Source organism: Babylonia areolata, chromosome 18, assembly GCF_041734735.1.
Source record: "Babylonia areolata isolate BAREFJ2019XMU chromosome 18, ASM4173473v1, whole genome shotgun sequence".
Classification (NCBI taxonomy): domain Eukaryota; kingdom Metazoa; phylum Mollusca; class Gastropoda; order Neogastropoda; family Buccinidae; genus Babylonia; species Babylonia areolata.
In genome coordinates this window covers 27649601-27664600 of record NC_134893.1, presented here as the reverse complement: position 1 = coordinate 27664600, position 15000 = coordinate 27649601, and the positions used below count along the sequence as shown (strand labels likewise).

The 15000-nt window shown below is 43.4% G+C and overlaps 1 protein-coding gene across 1 annotated transcript in view; it reads right to left on the bottom strand.

Annotated features, from left to right (window-relative positions):
* Nucleotides 1-4105: 4105 nt before the first annotated feature.
* Nucleotides 4106-15000, bottom strand: part of LOC143291918 (kappa-type opioid receptor-like) — an 11246-nt gene continuing 351 nt past the window's right edge. The window contains exons 1-2 of the mRNA XM_076602057.1: nucleotides 14864-15000; nucleotides 4106-7084 (exon numbers count right to left, since the gene is read on the bottom strand). The exon at nucleotides 14864-15000 is cut by the window's right edge and continues 351 nt beyond it. Of these exons, the coding sequence (XP_076458172.1) occupies nucleotides 6230-7084; nucleotides 14864-15000 (992 nt within the window). The 3' untranslated portion in view covers nucleotides 4106-6229. The remainder of the gene's footprint in view (nucleotides 7085-14863) is intronic.

Genomic DNA, 15000 nt, shown 5'->3' with positions numbered 1-15000 from the left:
GCTTTTACAGCAGAAAACTAAAACGTTGGACTGAAAACAGAAAGCACAAAAGGTAAGCCAAGAATTTAACTTCTGGCCGTTCGCAGACTCCAATGAAACGACTCAGTGAACATCACGTATAATGACACTGTCAATACCATTATTTGAATACCCAGCGGGTTTTCATTCAGAAGCAGCAGCGTTTATGGTCAGGATTTCATTAGTCTTGATTGTCCGCCAATGCATTATTCTGTAACCCCCCCCCCCCCCCCCCACTTCCCACTACCGTCTGTCTCTCTCTGTTGCTGCAGAAAATAGTGTCGTTCTTCTGATGGGTTCGGCAGTGGAGAATTGTTCGTCAGTGCTCTGGGCATTGGAAAGTCGGTTTCGTAGGGGGATGGGGAAGGGGGGGGGAGGGAGGAGGGGGAGGGGAGGGGGTTCAGGGGGAAGGGGGGGGGAGGGGGGAAGTAATCATGAATAATTGTAAGGTTACTTTCTTGTTTTCTTATAAGTATGTGTAAATCATCGTTTTTATTCTTGAAGAAAATCAGAAATAATGTTTCTACTTTCTCTCTTTCTTTGTGTTTACCACATCGCTCCCCTCTCTCTCGACCCTTCCGTCTCTCCCCCCGTCTATCTCTCTTTCCCTCTCTCTCTCTCTTTCAATGTCAAAATTTACTGCAAAGGCATATAAAGACAGCAAGAGCCGGTGATGTATCGTGAGACAGTCTATGGTTATGTTGTAGTTTGCACGTATTTAAAGGGATAAGCCCAAAGTATAGATCACACAAGATTCTATCTGTTTGACTGGATGGTTGAGTCAGTCTATATTTCTTGTTATTTCAAAATTTGAATGATCTCTGTCTCTCTCCTTCTTCTCCCCCTCTAACTCTCTCTTTCTCTTTTCTTCCTCTCTCCCACTCTCGTTCTTTCTCTGTCTCTCTCTCACACAGACAAACAGACATATAATTATACTCTCTCTCTCTCTCTCTCTCTCTCTCTCACTCACACACATTCTGTGTGTGTCTCTTTCTCTCCCTCTCTCTTTCCGCTCAACAACGTTTGGCACCACAAAAGATGGAAGGCAGGAAGGGTCAATGTCCTGAAGAGAAAAGATGTCCAACAACTGACAGACAGACAGACAGACTGACAGACAACATGTTTGTTGGAGGACTCAAGTGTATCGCGTCTGGCACTCACGGTGTAATAAGTCAGCTTCACTGCTTCCATCTATGACTGAGGAGGAGACCTGTGCCTGACGGTTCATCTCTCTGAGGATCGCTTAGAAGTGACAGTCTGTGCTATCAGTATTTGTCTTTCTCTTTCTTCTTCTTCTTCTCCCTTAACTCTGTGAACAGTCAATGGAGCGCCACACACAAGTTCTGTGCATGAAATTCCTCAGTCTCCTGTCGGGGGGTCTCTGCAAATGGTTTTTCTGTCCAATCTGCAAAGTGATCAATCCAGTGTTTTCTCTTTGTCTCATTCCCTCAAGAGTTCTTTGGAGGATTGTTTCGGCAAAGCCATTGGATCGGCAAAGCCATTGGGTCTAGTTAGGGGGAGATATCAGCGTAATTTTCTTTACTTAATTGATGTTAACAAATCTGTTCTATGGTCCAATGTATTTGACTAGTTTTAATCTCTTTTTATGCTGCGCATGATAATTTTATGCTGGTGTTTACAACGAGCCTGTGATTGTACAACTTAATTTCCATGTGGATTAATAAAGTGTGTTTGATTGATTTGAATGTGATAAGTGATGCTTTTTTGTGTGATATGATCAGCCTTTGTCTTAACTTGTTGGCAAATTAGCTCTTGTCTTTGGGTCTCCCGATTATCTTGCCTCTCTGTGTCTCTTTGTCAACTCAACTCCACACAACTCAACTCTATCTTTCACTCTTTTGGACTTATTGTTGACCAGCTGTATGATTTGCACCCCTTGGTGTTGAGATTAACGACCCATTGGCTAGCAGCACTTAAGGTCAGGTTGTTTAGTGCTGGGTTCTTGGTATTGTTGAAATTTCGGTGTTGAAGAGGGTGAAGTCCTGTGTGTCGGTCCGGGCGTGAGGTCCGTCTGGCGTTCTGAAGGGGAGAGTCCTGGGGCCGTATTCAAGACAAAAATCATTTTGCCTTCAGGCAAGTTATCTTTGACATAGTTAGGACCCGCGGGTACAGTTTACCTTGAAGGATAAGTTATCTTCATATTCAAGACACACACGGTTAGCTCAGACAGCCAACCCATCATTTTTTTTTTTTTTAATCCCAATGATTCCCTTCTACGCATGCTCTCAGTTTCACTTCTCATCCGCCACAGCTCGCAACATTGTCGAGAGAGTTCGCAAAACACGTGCTATCCGTAAAGCACGCCTGTTTTCCCTGTAAAAAAAAAAAAAGAAAAAAAAGGAAAGAGAAATGCCGCAAAGGGATCCGCCATATTTACCTCTGCTTCGTGGGCAGTCACCTTTGGCAAGCAGAAAGGGTAACTTGCCTTTGGGTATGTAGACACCGGGTAGACTCTTGTGTTCATGAATACTGGATATTGCTTACCCTCGGCCAGATTACCCGCAGGTACGCATTTACCCTCAGGCACGATGTTCTCTTGAATACGGCCCCTGGTTGTCTTAAGAAGGGTGAAGTCCTGGCCGTTCTTGTGTGTGTGTGTGCGTGCTTGTGTGCGTACCCGTGTGCGTGTGTTGGTGTGTGTGGGTGGGGGGCATTTGTGTGTGTGTGTGTGTGTGTGTGTGTGTGAAAAGATTGCGATAACCTGTTTGTAGACACACTGTGTTTGCTGACAGTTTCCTTTTTGTCTGTAACAGTATAAGACAGTTGTTTGGTCCCCTTACTTCCCGTGCTTGTCATTGCTATGTGATGCATTCACTTCACACAGTTTTCATCACACGCCACTCCAACACATATTTCTTTGACATTTATCTTCACACAAGACCTGCTTTGAACAACCCGTAGAGTTTCTTTTCACACTCAATAAAACAACCCTCCCTATACCAACACACCTACACTCTGAAACAAGAAGTATCTCCATCCATCAAACAGTGTTGTTGCATGTTTCCACATTTGTTTACTTGTTGGATATTCTCAATACGATTTAAACATTTTTTGGTGATCTGATTCGAAGAACGGATTTTAACAGTATTCTTCCAGTTAACTATGCTTCAGATTTAGCATCGAAGTTTCAATCAATGAAGGTAAATTCTGTACCCTTTTAACTATCAACAGTCGTCACGTGTACGCGCTGTAAACATTTAAAATTGCCAACCACAGTTACAAGTTATTACGAGCACAAATCTAAATGAATTGTGATTGCTCCTGTAATCGGAAATCTGACGTGTATAACGTGCTCAAAATATCTTACAACATTTGAAAAACAACGATTTCGTTGTTTGCAATGCTGTTAGATCATCAAACACTCACTTAAAGAATATAAATCCTTCACAAGACGATACGTCTTTGAGCAAATTCCGATTAAAAAAACACAAAAAAAACCCCAACACATTATCTGTCATGTAACGACGCTTGATAATCATATCATCTTAGAACCTGAACACTTCAATTGTTCACCTTAAAATCTCTTCAACTGCTTAGAATTTAATCAACGACAACATCAACATAAAATCACCAAACAGTCACCGCTTGATAATCATATCATCTTCAAATTTGAACCATACAATGTTTTTTTTCCATTGAAATCTCGTCAGTCGCTTAGAATTTAAACACGACAACATCAACATGAAATCACCAAACAGTCACACTATAAAACAGCAAAAGAAATGCACACGGACAGAAAATATAGCGTGGTAGGAACGAAATGTTAATTGGTATCATACATGAAGAAATACACATGGCGGAAAACAGAACTGTATCGGAGACTGTGGGAGTAACAGGCTTATCTATCCTTCAGACTTAGACCCTGCTGTCATCGTCACATTATTCTCTCTCCAGACACCAATAAGTCTCTGCCGTTATTGTCAGGCCCAGCTGAAACTGAATCTATGATTCCGTCATTTCCTAGATCATTAACAGTTGACATTAATAGTTGACACGACCGGTTTTTTTATTTTTTATTATTTTTTTTTTTTTTATCTTGCAGCTCCTAGTTTTCATTATTCATTAATCAATTACAAACCGGTTCAGTTACTTACTTATTTGATATAATAATAACAATAATAATGATGATAATAATAATGATAATGATGATAATAATGATAATAATAACAATACCACCACCACTGTAGTACTATTTCTACTAAAGAAAAAAGAGTACAGAAAAAACCTTATAATTCACTGTTTTAAGTTCAATAAACTCCTCTGTTGCGGGATATAAGAGAAATGCGTCGCTGTTAAAAAAAATTCTGACGTAGTTACGGACGTGAGATATGGGTCACCTGTCAGTGTTTATATGTTTTGGATAATCTTGTGCTAAAACTAATCATATTCCATGCCATGCAATTCTGCTGACATCAGAAATGAAGCTTATTTCATTGCTCACACGCTCATTATAATGCAAGCTATAAATCAGGTTTCACCCATAAAATAGCCGAGATATAACCTCCCACTTCAATTTAAGAGCACGCACTATAGTTTTTTCGTTCATGATTATATTACTATAGATATACACAAAAGGTAATCTCTTAGTGTTTGAATTGTCAGGACAGAGATTTCCGACGCTTAGGATACGAGTAATCTTTTATACAAACCACAACAACAACAACGACAACAAAAACAAGATAAATATATCACTGATGACATTAGTATGTGACGCAGTTTCATATCACACCGCTCTGACCACACTGGTGATAAATTAATCATAGGAAACGTGGCGCTATTTCACGACCACGGCCCTATCTGTGACATGTCAAACCTGTTCAAGATTTCACTGATAGTATCACAGCTGTGTTCACAGTCTTCCTGTTGATAACAGAAACAAATGTGTTCACTGCCACCTTGTTGATATCAGAAATGTGTTCACAGTCTGCTGATATCAGAAATGTGTTCAGCCTGTTGATATCAGAATTGTTTTCACAGTCTCTGGGTCGATACCATACATGTGAACACAGGCTCAGTGTTGACATCTGAAACGTGTTTACGGTCTCCTGGTCGATAAACATGCAAAAACACAGGTGAAATGTTAATATCAGAAACGTGTTCACAGTCTGTAAAAATGTAGTCACAGACTCCTGACTGATACCATACATGTGTTCTCAGACGTGATATCAGAAACGTGTTCACAGTCTCAGTGTTGAAAACAAAAAATGTTGTTCACTTTCTCAGTGTTGATAACAGAAACGTGTTCACAGTCTCACTGTTGATAACAGACATGTCTTCAGCCTCACTGTTGACAACAGAAATGTGTTCACATTTTCACTGTTACTAACAAAAATGTATTCACAGCCTCACTGTTGATGAAATAAATGTGTTCACAGTCTCATTGATGGTATCGGAAACGCAGTGGGTTTTTTCTCTCGCACGATGATGCGAGAAAACGTGGCATTATTTACAGTTCACGGTCTCTTTGGTTACACGAGAAACGAGGCTTCATTTTTGTAAAGTCTCATTGGTGACATCAGAAACGTATTTATGTTGAGTCTCGTTGGTACTATCACAAACGAACCATCAGTTTAGTTCAGAGTCTGCTCTGTGATATCAGAAACGTGGCGATATTAATGTTTTAGTTCACGGTCACATGAGTAATGTAATAAAAATGCCACTTTTCCTATTTCACGCACTGCGTGGTGATATCACCAGAAGCGTGACAACCCTACTTTCCCACTTCACGGTCTCATCAGTGATGTCGTGAACGTACCAACCTTTCTAATTCAACCTTTGCTTGGTGATTCCAGAAACATAATCTGCTTCGCAGAGTCATCAATGATATACATCATGCTGTTCCATATATCATCCAGAGCACAAACGGTAATGCACGTAAAATGTTAATGTCTATCTGAGTGTGTTTATGTGCGTGCCTAAAATCTGATTGAATGACACAGGAAACGAATGATGAGCGCCCAATGGCAGCCGTCAGTCGGTTCTGTCCAGGAAGGCAGCCTGTTGTGCAAATGACCCCGTTATTGTAAAGCGCTCAGAGCTTGGTCTCCAACCGAGGATAGGCGCTGTATAAGTATCCATATCAAAAAGCACAGCTCCATGGTCTCCAGAGACTTTTACAAGATATATCTCTGTTGTTGTTTTTCTTGCCTCCGAAACGGGTCATAGTTCCTTCACCACCCAGGATCACCGCTCAGACCTCGCTGCTGACGTCAGACAGGTTGGTGAGGCTGTGGCCCCGCTGCACAGTGGGCTCGGCCCCTCGGGGGGCCTTGGTGAAGGTGGTGGAGGCACTGTGCGCGGACTGGAACGACACGTACGAGTGCGACGTCTTGAACACGCTGCTGCTGGACCCCTTGGGGCGGCGCGTGGGCTTGCGGCACAGCAGCGTGTCCAGGAAGCGGCGACGGAAGGTGGCCATGGACAGGAAGTAGAGGTAGAAGTTGACGGCGTGGTTCAGGTCGCTCAGGGTGTGGATCAGCTGCTTGGTGAAGTGGTACTCCAGCCGCGCGTAAGACCCCGGCGCCGTGGAGCCCTTCCATGTCTCGGACAGCAGGTAGAAGATGCTGTTGGGCAGCATAAGGACTAGGAAGACCACGGAGATGACGATCAGCATGGTGGTGATCTGCTGCTGGTCGCGCACGCGGCGTGACTTGGGGTCGAAGTTGTTGGTCAGCTTCCTCTGCCGGCGGGCCGACATCTGCACGTTGACGATGATGAGCGTGTTGGTGACGAGCACGAGGACGCAGGGCACAATGGCGTAGGCCAGGGCGTCGGCCCAGTACCAGTAGTCCAGCATGAAGGTCCGGAAGCTGTCGTGGTACTCACACATCGCCATCTCAGCGTTCTCGCGCAGCACGGCGAGGAAGATGGAGTTGAAGCCGAAGGTGACGACGACGATGGTGATGAGGACGATGGTGGCTTTACGCTTGGAGTAGATGCGGCTGACCTTCAGAGGGAACCAGACAGCGATGAAACGCTCAAAGGTCATGGCCACCAGGATCCAGCTGGCCAGGATGGAGAAGAAATTGCCCAGGAACAGGATCACCTGGAAGCAGCATAGGCACTATTGGTTTTTCATTGTATTTTCATTGGACGTGGATGGCGACGAAAACTACGAAGATGGCAATGGTTGACGGTGATCATAATGATGATGACGATGACCATAATATACACCACACTGTTGGTAGTGATTATAATGATGGTGATGATGACCATAATATACATCACACTGTTGATGGTGATTATAATGATGGTGACGATGACCATAACATACATCACACTATTGATGGTGATTATAATGATGGTGATGATGACCATAATATACATCACACTGTTGGTGGTGATTATAATGATGGTGATGATGACCATAACATACATCACACTATTGATGGTGATTATAATGATGGTGATGATGACCATAATATACATCACACTGTTGATGGTGATTATAATGATGGTGATGATGACCATAATATACATCACACTATTGATGGTGATTATAATGATGGTGATGATGACCATAACATACATCACACTATTGATGGTGATTATAATGATGGAGTGGAGGGGAGGGAAGGGGAGGGAGAGGGGGAGAGGGGAGATATTTGGGATACTAAAAATGCCTGCATTGGATGGATCGAACATGAGGCCCTCGTTAGCAAGTAGGGCGTTTTACTTACTGGTCCAAGGTTCCACGAAACTGAACGCTGGTTACCTCGTCTTCATCTGTTTGCTTTCTTTTCTGTCTCTCCTTCGCCTTCTTGCTCTTAACGCCAATCTTTTTTTAGCATCCTCCCCCCCCCTCTCCCCAATCCATGAACAGTATTACCCCTGCCTGTCTGTCTCCATCTCTTGGCTTCTGTGATATTTCTGAGCTAAAATAATCCCATATAAATCTTATTTTGTTTTTAGTGTTGTGTTCTTAACAACTGCTGTACATAATTATATCAAATTACCACCTTTCACTCCTGTTTGACGCCGTGTCAAAGCTTTAATTAAGCAGGAACTGTTTCACCAGTCACTGGCCTTGTACAACAATGCTTTGTACAAATGATAAAAGTATGTTTCATCGAAAAAAAACAACCAAATCGATACCAATGATCTTATATGAGCACCAAAGCCAAGCCAGATTACACTGGCAAGCGCCGCAGTCTTGAGAGAATCTGCTTGGAAATCACTTTTGTTTTAATTAAGCTGCCGTCAGAAGTGTCGTTTTCGCTTTGAAAAGAGCGTGCAGTGCTGTGTATACACGTTCTAGAAATGTCCTTCATAACAATAATAAATTATCATTAATGGTAATGATGAGGACTGTGATGATGATGGCGATGATGATGTTATCATTACTACTACTCCTACTGTTGCTGCTGCTACTGCTGCTGCTGCTGCTACTTCTACTACTACTACTGCAACTACTTGCCAGCGATGATGATGATGATGATGATGATGATATAATAATAATAATAATAATAATGATGATGATGATGATGATAATGACGACGACGACAATAATAACAATAATAATAATAATAATAATAATAATAATAATAATAATAATAATGATAATGATAATATCAGCAGCAGCAGCAGCAGCAGACCATATTGAGAAGAAAGAAAGAAAGAAAGAAAGAAAGAAAGAAAGAAAGAAAGAAAGAAAGAAAGAAGAAGAAGAAGAAGAAGAATCAGAATCAGAATCACGGGAAGAAAAAGAGGAAGAAGAAATCAACGACTTCTGTTCGTTTTTGTCAGTTTCGTTTGCATTTGTGTCTCATAAAGCTTGTTGATATGGATTCATCGACAGTGACAGTTGGTCCTGACTCTAGCTCTCTCACGTGGCGCTTTAAACACATCTAGGGGTACACAGAGAGTGACAGACAGACAGACAGACAGACAGACAGATAAACAGACAGACAGACAGACGCTACAACTGGAGCACCGCCTTCCCCTCACCCCTCTCTACCTTGTCCCCTCACTATTCCCCGCTTCCACAATCCGGGATAGTCAACGAAACATCTCACAATCATCGGCATTTTTCTTTTCTTTTCTTTCCTTTCTTTTTTTTTGGCCATACCTCCCTCCTCACCCTAAACATCACTCTCGACACCCCCCCCCCCCCCTGCTGTCTCCCCATGCCTCTGATCTCTATATCCCTCCCTCGACCCCCCATCCCCCCCACCTTACCCTCTTCCCCATCCACCCCACCCCTCCCTGTCAAAAGTTGACAGCAGTTGATGAAGACTGAAAGTTCCATCAGTCTACGACGATGGGACACGTCAACAACATGTCGTTCTGCTGATTATACATATAAAAACAACAACAACAATAACAGCAAAAAAACAAACAAACCTACACACGTCGTTTTGTTGACTTCACACGTCAAACTCACGTCACTCCGTTGGTTTCGCACGTCAAAAACTACACCGTCATTCTGTTGATTCCACACGTCAAACACACGTCATTCTGTTTATTCCATACAACAACAACAACAACAACAAAACAACAACAACAACAACAAAACAACCAAAAAGCCAAACAAACAAAAAAAACAAAAAAAAGTTTCAGTTTCAGTATCAGTAGCTCAAGTCAACGACAGTCCTCAAGACTCTGCCGCACGTTCAAAAACTTACACCGTCTTTGTTGATTCCACACGTCAAACACACGTCGTTCTGTTTATTCCATACAACAACAACAACAAAAACAACAACCAAAAAACACACACTTACACAGATACACAGACAGACAGACAGACAGACAGACAGATAAACAGACAGACACACAGACAGACAGACGCTACAACTGGAGCACCCCCCTTCCCCTCACACCTCTCTACCCTGCCCCCTCACTATTCCCCTCTTCCACAATCAGGGATAGTCAACGAAACATCTCACAAACATCGGCATTTTTCTTTTCTTTCTTTTTCTTTTTTGGCCACACCTCCCTCCCTCACCCTCGACACCCCCCCCCTTTCCTGTTGTCTCCCCATGCCTCTGATCTCTATATCCCCCCCACCCTCGACCCTCCCACCCCCACCTCCCACCTTACCCTCTTCCCATCCACCCCACACCTCCTGTCAAAAGGTTGACAGCAGTTGATGAAGACTGAAAAGTTCATCAGTCTACGACGATGGGACACGTCAACAACATGTCGTTCTGTTGATTCTACATGTAAAAACAACAACAAACAACAACAGCAACAACAACAACAACTGCAAAAAAAACAAACAAACAAACAAACAAAAAAAAAACCCAACCTACACACGTCGTTTTGTTGACTTCACACGTCAAACTCACGTCACTCCGTTGGTTTCGCACGTCAAAAACTACACCGTCATTCTGTTGATTCCACACGTCAAACACACGTCGTTCTGTTTATTCCATACAACAACAACAACAAAAACAAAACAACAACAACAACAACAACAACAAAAACAACCAAAAAAAAAAGTTTCAGTTTCAGTATCAGTAGCTCAAGTCAACGACTGTCAACGACAGTCCTCAAGACTCTGCCGAGAAAGACAACTTTGACAGTTTCAATTTCAGTTTCAGTAGCTCAAGGAGGCGTCACTGCGTTCGGACAAATCCATATATATATACGCTACACCACATCTGCGAAGCAAAAAAGCAACAAAAAACACACACTTACACAGATACACAGACAGACAGATAAACAGACAGACACACAGACAAACAGACGCTACAACTGAAGCACCCCCTTCCCCTCACCCCTCTCTACCTTGCCCCCTCACTATTCCCCGCTTCCACAATCAGGGATAGTCAACGAAACATCTCACAATCATCGCCATTTTCTTTTCTTTTCTTTCTTTTTTTTGGGGGGAGGGCCACACCTCCCTCCTCACCCTAAACATCACTCTCGACACCCCCCCCCCTTCCCTGTTGTCTCCCCATGCCTCTGATCTCTAGCTTCCACCCCCTCAACCCCGCCCTAACCCTCTCCCCCATCCACCCCACCCCTCCCTGTCAAAAGTTGACAGCAGTTGATGAAGACTGAAAGTTCCCGTCAGTCTACGACGATGGGACACGTCAAACACACGTCGTTTTGTTGACTTCACACGTCAAACTCACGTCACTCCGCTGGTTTCGCACGTCAAAAACTACTCCCGTCGTTCTGTTGATTCCACACGTCAAACACGCGTCGTTCTGTTTGATTTCACACGTTATTCTGCTGATTTCTCCCGTCAAGACACACATTATTCTGTTGATTCCATGCGTCAAACACACGTCGTTCTGTGTATTCCATACGCCATTCTGCTGATTTTATGTCATTCTGTCTGTTCCAATGTCATTCATGTCTGCGTGGTCATCGAGGATTCGTGTCATCATGCACACACACACACACACACACACACACACACACACACACACACACACACACACACACACACACACATACACACACACACACACACACACATGCACACACACACACACGCGCGCATACACAGTCACAAGCATACACACAACAACAACAAAAAACACGCACTCACATAGACACACAGACACAGACAAACACAAACACAGACAGTCAGACAGACAGACAGACAGACACACACACACACACACACACACACACACACACACACAATTTCTTGTGATTTCGTACAGTTGATAACAAAGCCACACTCTATGCTGTATTCTGTTTCAGTGTGGATTGGTTTTCAATCAGACTACCTTTCCATGTAGAAAGTGGAGTGATGGCCTGAAGGTAACGTGTCCGCCTAGGAAGCGAGAGAATCTGAGCGCGCTGGTTCGAATCACGGCTCAGCCGCCGATATTCCACCCCCCCCCCCTTGCAGCATGCACTTAGCGCACGTAAAAGAACCTACAGCAACAAAAGGGTTGTTCCTGGCAAAATTATGTAGAAAAATACACTTCCATAGGAAAAACAACTAAAACTGCACGCAGGAAAAATACAAAAAAAAGGGTGGTGCTGTAGTGTAGCGACGCGCTCTCCCTGGGGAGAGCAGCTCGAATTTCACACAGAGAAATCTGTTGTGATAAAAACAAATACAAATACAAATATATCCCACTAGGATATCCACTAGCCCACTATTCCACGGGCATTGAATCAGTTTAATTAGAAAGGGGTTTCCGAAGTCCTACATACTCACAAACCGTAAGCAAAGGGAACTGTATTCTACAATATTTCCGGCTTTGTCAACACGTGGTGTCAATTTGAAGGAAAATCCTGGTCGATTTCATTGTATTTTCTACTAAATTCCAACGCAACAATATAGCAGGGGAACCTGCCGAGCCGAGGCTGTATACTCATCAAGTTTGAATGGGTTAACTTAAACATATGGGGTCCCACGTGATCAGCCGTCTGGGGACCATCCAGCCTGCAGGCATCAACACCAGAGTGATGGACCTCTAGCGGCCCTGGGCCCTCTTCTCTCTCTTTTCCCCTCCCTTTTCACTGCTCCTGTCCCCCTGTAATCCACCTTCAGACACACACACACACTCATTCTCTCTCTCTCCCTCCCCCCTTCCTCTCTCCCCCACTTTTCTCTCCTCCCCCTCCCTCTCCACCACTCTCTCTCCCTCCCTCCCTGTCTCTCACTCACCCCCCCCCCCTCCGTTTTCTTTCTCTCCCTTCACACGCACACACACACACACACACACACACACACTGACCAGCACACATATTCTTACACCTTTTCATCTTTTGGCGAACCACAACCCTCTTTTTCCACCTCCACCCCCCCCTCCAGTGTTTAACTATCCCCCCTTCTTTTCCTTTGTAAATATTGCTCACCTTTTTCTCTGTTATTTTTTTTCTTTTCTTTTTTTTCTCTCTCTGATTACTCCTCACAGTTCTTAGTTTTACCTCTGTCTTGGTTTTGCCCTCTCTTTTCTTCTCCATTTTTCTATTTTTCTCCCCATGAAGAAGGGCCTAGGGCCCGAAACGTCGGGATACTCTCTTCAAAGGACAAGTCACCACCTACAGGTTAGTCTCAACCGTTTTCTCGCCGGTTAACTTAAAGGCTGACTGACCGAGCACCAATCCCTCCCCCCAACACCTCACCCATCCCACCCCCCCCGCATGGTATTCCCATCTCGTACCGATCGACGACATGACTAATGTCCTCGTTAAGTCTGTTGTGCATGCTCTCTGGAATGACCGGTAGTGTTGGAACAAGCTGCAGCTACCACCATTGACGAGCGAGATGTCTGTGCGCGTGGTTAAAACTTTATAAGTCCATCCCAGTGGTAAACTGCGTGTGTGTTTCCGATACCTGGTGCACTAGTGAGTTTACGCACGGAGAATGATCCTTGAGGGAATTATTAATTTTCCCGATCTTCCTTTTCTGTTTCCCGCGGGTTTAACCTTTATACACTCCTCCTGTAAGTGATTTGTATCTCTTCTGTGCATACACATACTCAGATGGTGAAATACGCACGTTACAGTTTCAATTTCAATTCCAAGGGCTTGTTAAAGTGTGTGGACTGATCCATATACGCTACACCGATCTGCTGTAAAACAATTTGAAAAAGATATAAGAAAAAATGAGAGAGGCCTGATGTTCGCGTAAACCCAGCGACCTGATCAGGCCTCACATATCTGATAATCCATGTCAGCAAATATGAAATAAAACAAAAAAACAAACACAGACATATCCAACATACATCTTCCCCCCCACCCCCTCCACACACAACCACAACAAACGGAATATGGCGACGACGACAACGACGACGACAATGATGATGATGATGGCGATGATGCCGATGAGGCCACAGTACGATGGCGACGAAAGGAGATGAAACAACTCTTAAGTCACACGACACCTTAATGACCCCTTTCTCCTTGATGGACCCAGAAAGCGCTCCGAGCTTTTCCATCCTGGTTTCTGATTTCTGGCATCAGCTGACTTTCCGATCCCTGTACTTTCACAGTTCTTCAAGTCTCTAGTGTTACAGCTCCCGTAGCGTTACGATTCACGCAGCTTCACAATACTTGTAGTTGTACAATGCCTGTAGTTTTGCAATTCTTGTGGTTTTACAATTCTTGTACATATAGCGTTATATTTTCTGAAGCTTTACAACTTTTGAAGCGTTAAATTCTTGTTGCTTTAACATTTACGTACCTTTATAATTGGCTGTAGCGTTACAATTCTCTGTAGTGTTACAATTCTTCTAGCTTTACAATTCTTGTAGCATTTACAATGCTCTGTAGCTTTACAATTCTTGTAGCTTTACACATGATTGTTGTTTCACTATCCTTGTGGCGTTGCAATTTTTTGCAAGATGTACTGCTATAATCATTGTGGTTTTACAAATTGATCGTAGCTTTACGATTCTTGCGGTGTTAGTAGCCTTGTATTGTTACGTTTTCTCAGTAGTGTTATAGATCTCTGTAGCGTTACAATTCCTGAAGAAGAAGAAGAAGAAGAAGAAGAAGAAGAAGAAGAAGAAGAAGAAGAAGAAGAAGAAGAAGAAAAACAACAACAATCACCAACAACCACCAACAACAACCAAACCACCACAACCACCACAACCACCACCACCAACTACGACAACAACACGACCAACAATAACAACAAGAAGAAGATAAACAAACACTCAAACAAGAAAACAAAACAAACAAACAAAAAACACACAAAAAAAAACAGGAACAAGATCAACAACAATAACAACTGGGACAAGAAGAACAACAAGAACAACAGAAACAACAATAAGAAAGAACAAGACGGCCGTGTAAAAAAAAAAAGAAGAAGAAAAAAAAGAAGAAAGACTACGGTACCCTTTGATGACCACCATCCATCCATTCATCACAAACCTTTCATCAAACCACCCGAACTCACTCAACTCACCTTGCAGCCCCCGTCCCCCAGGCTGACCTGGTGTTTGGTCAGCTGGTGATACAGCAGCTTGCCGACGATGGCGCAGTTGTCCACCACGGCCAGCGTGGCCACGTGCATCTTGGACGAGCTGACGCTGGGCATGCGCA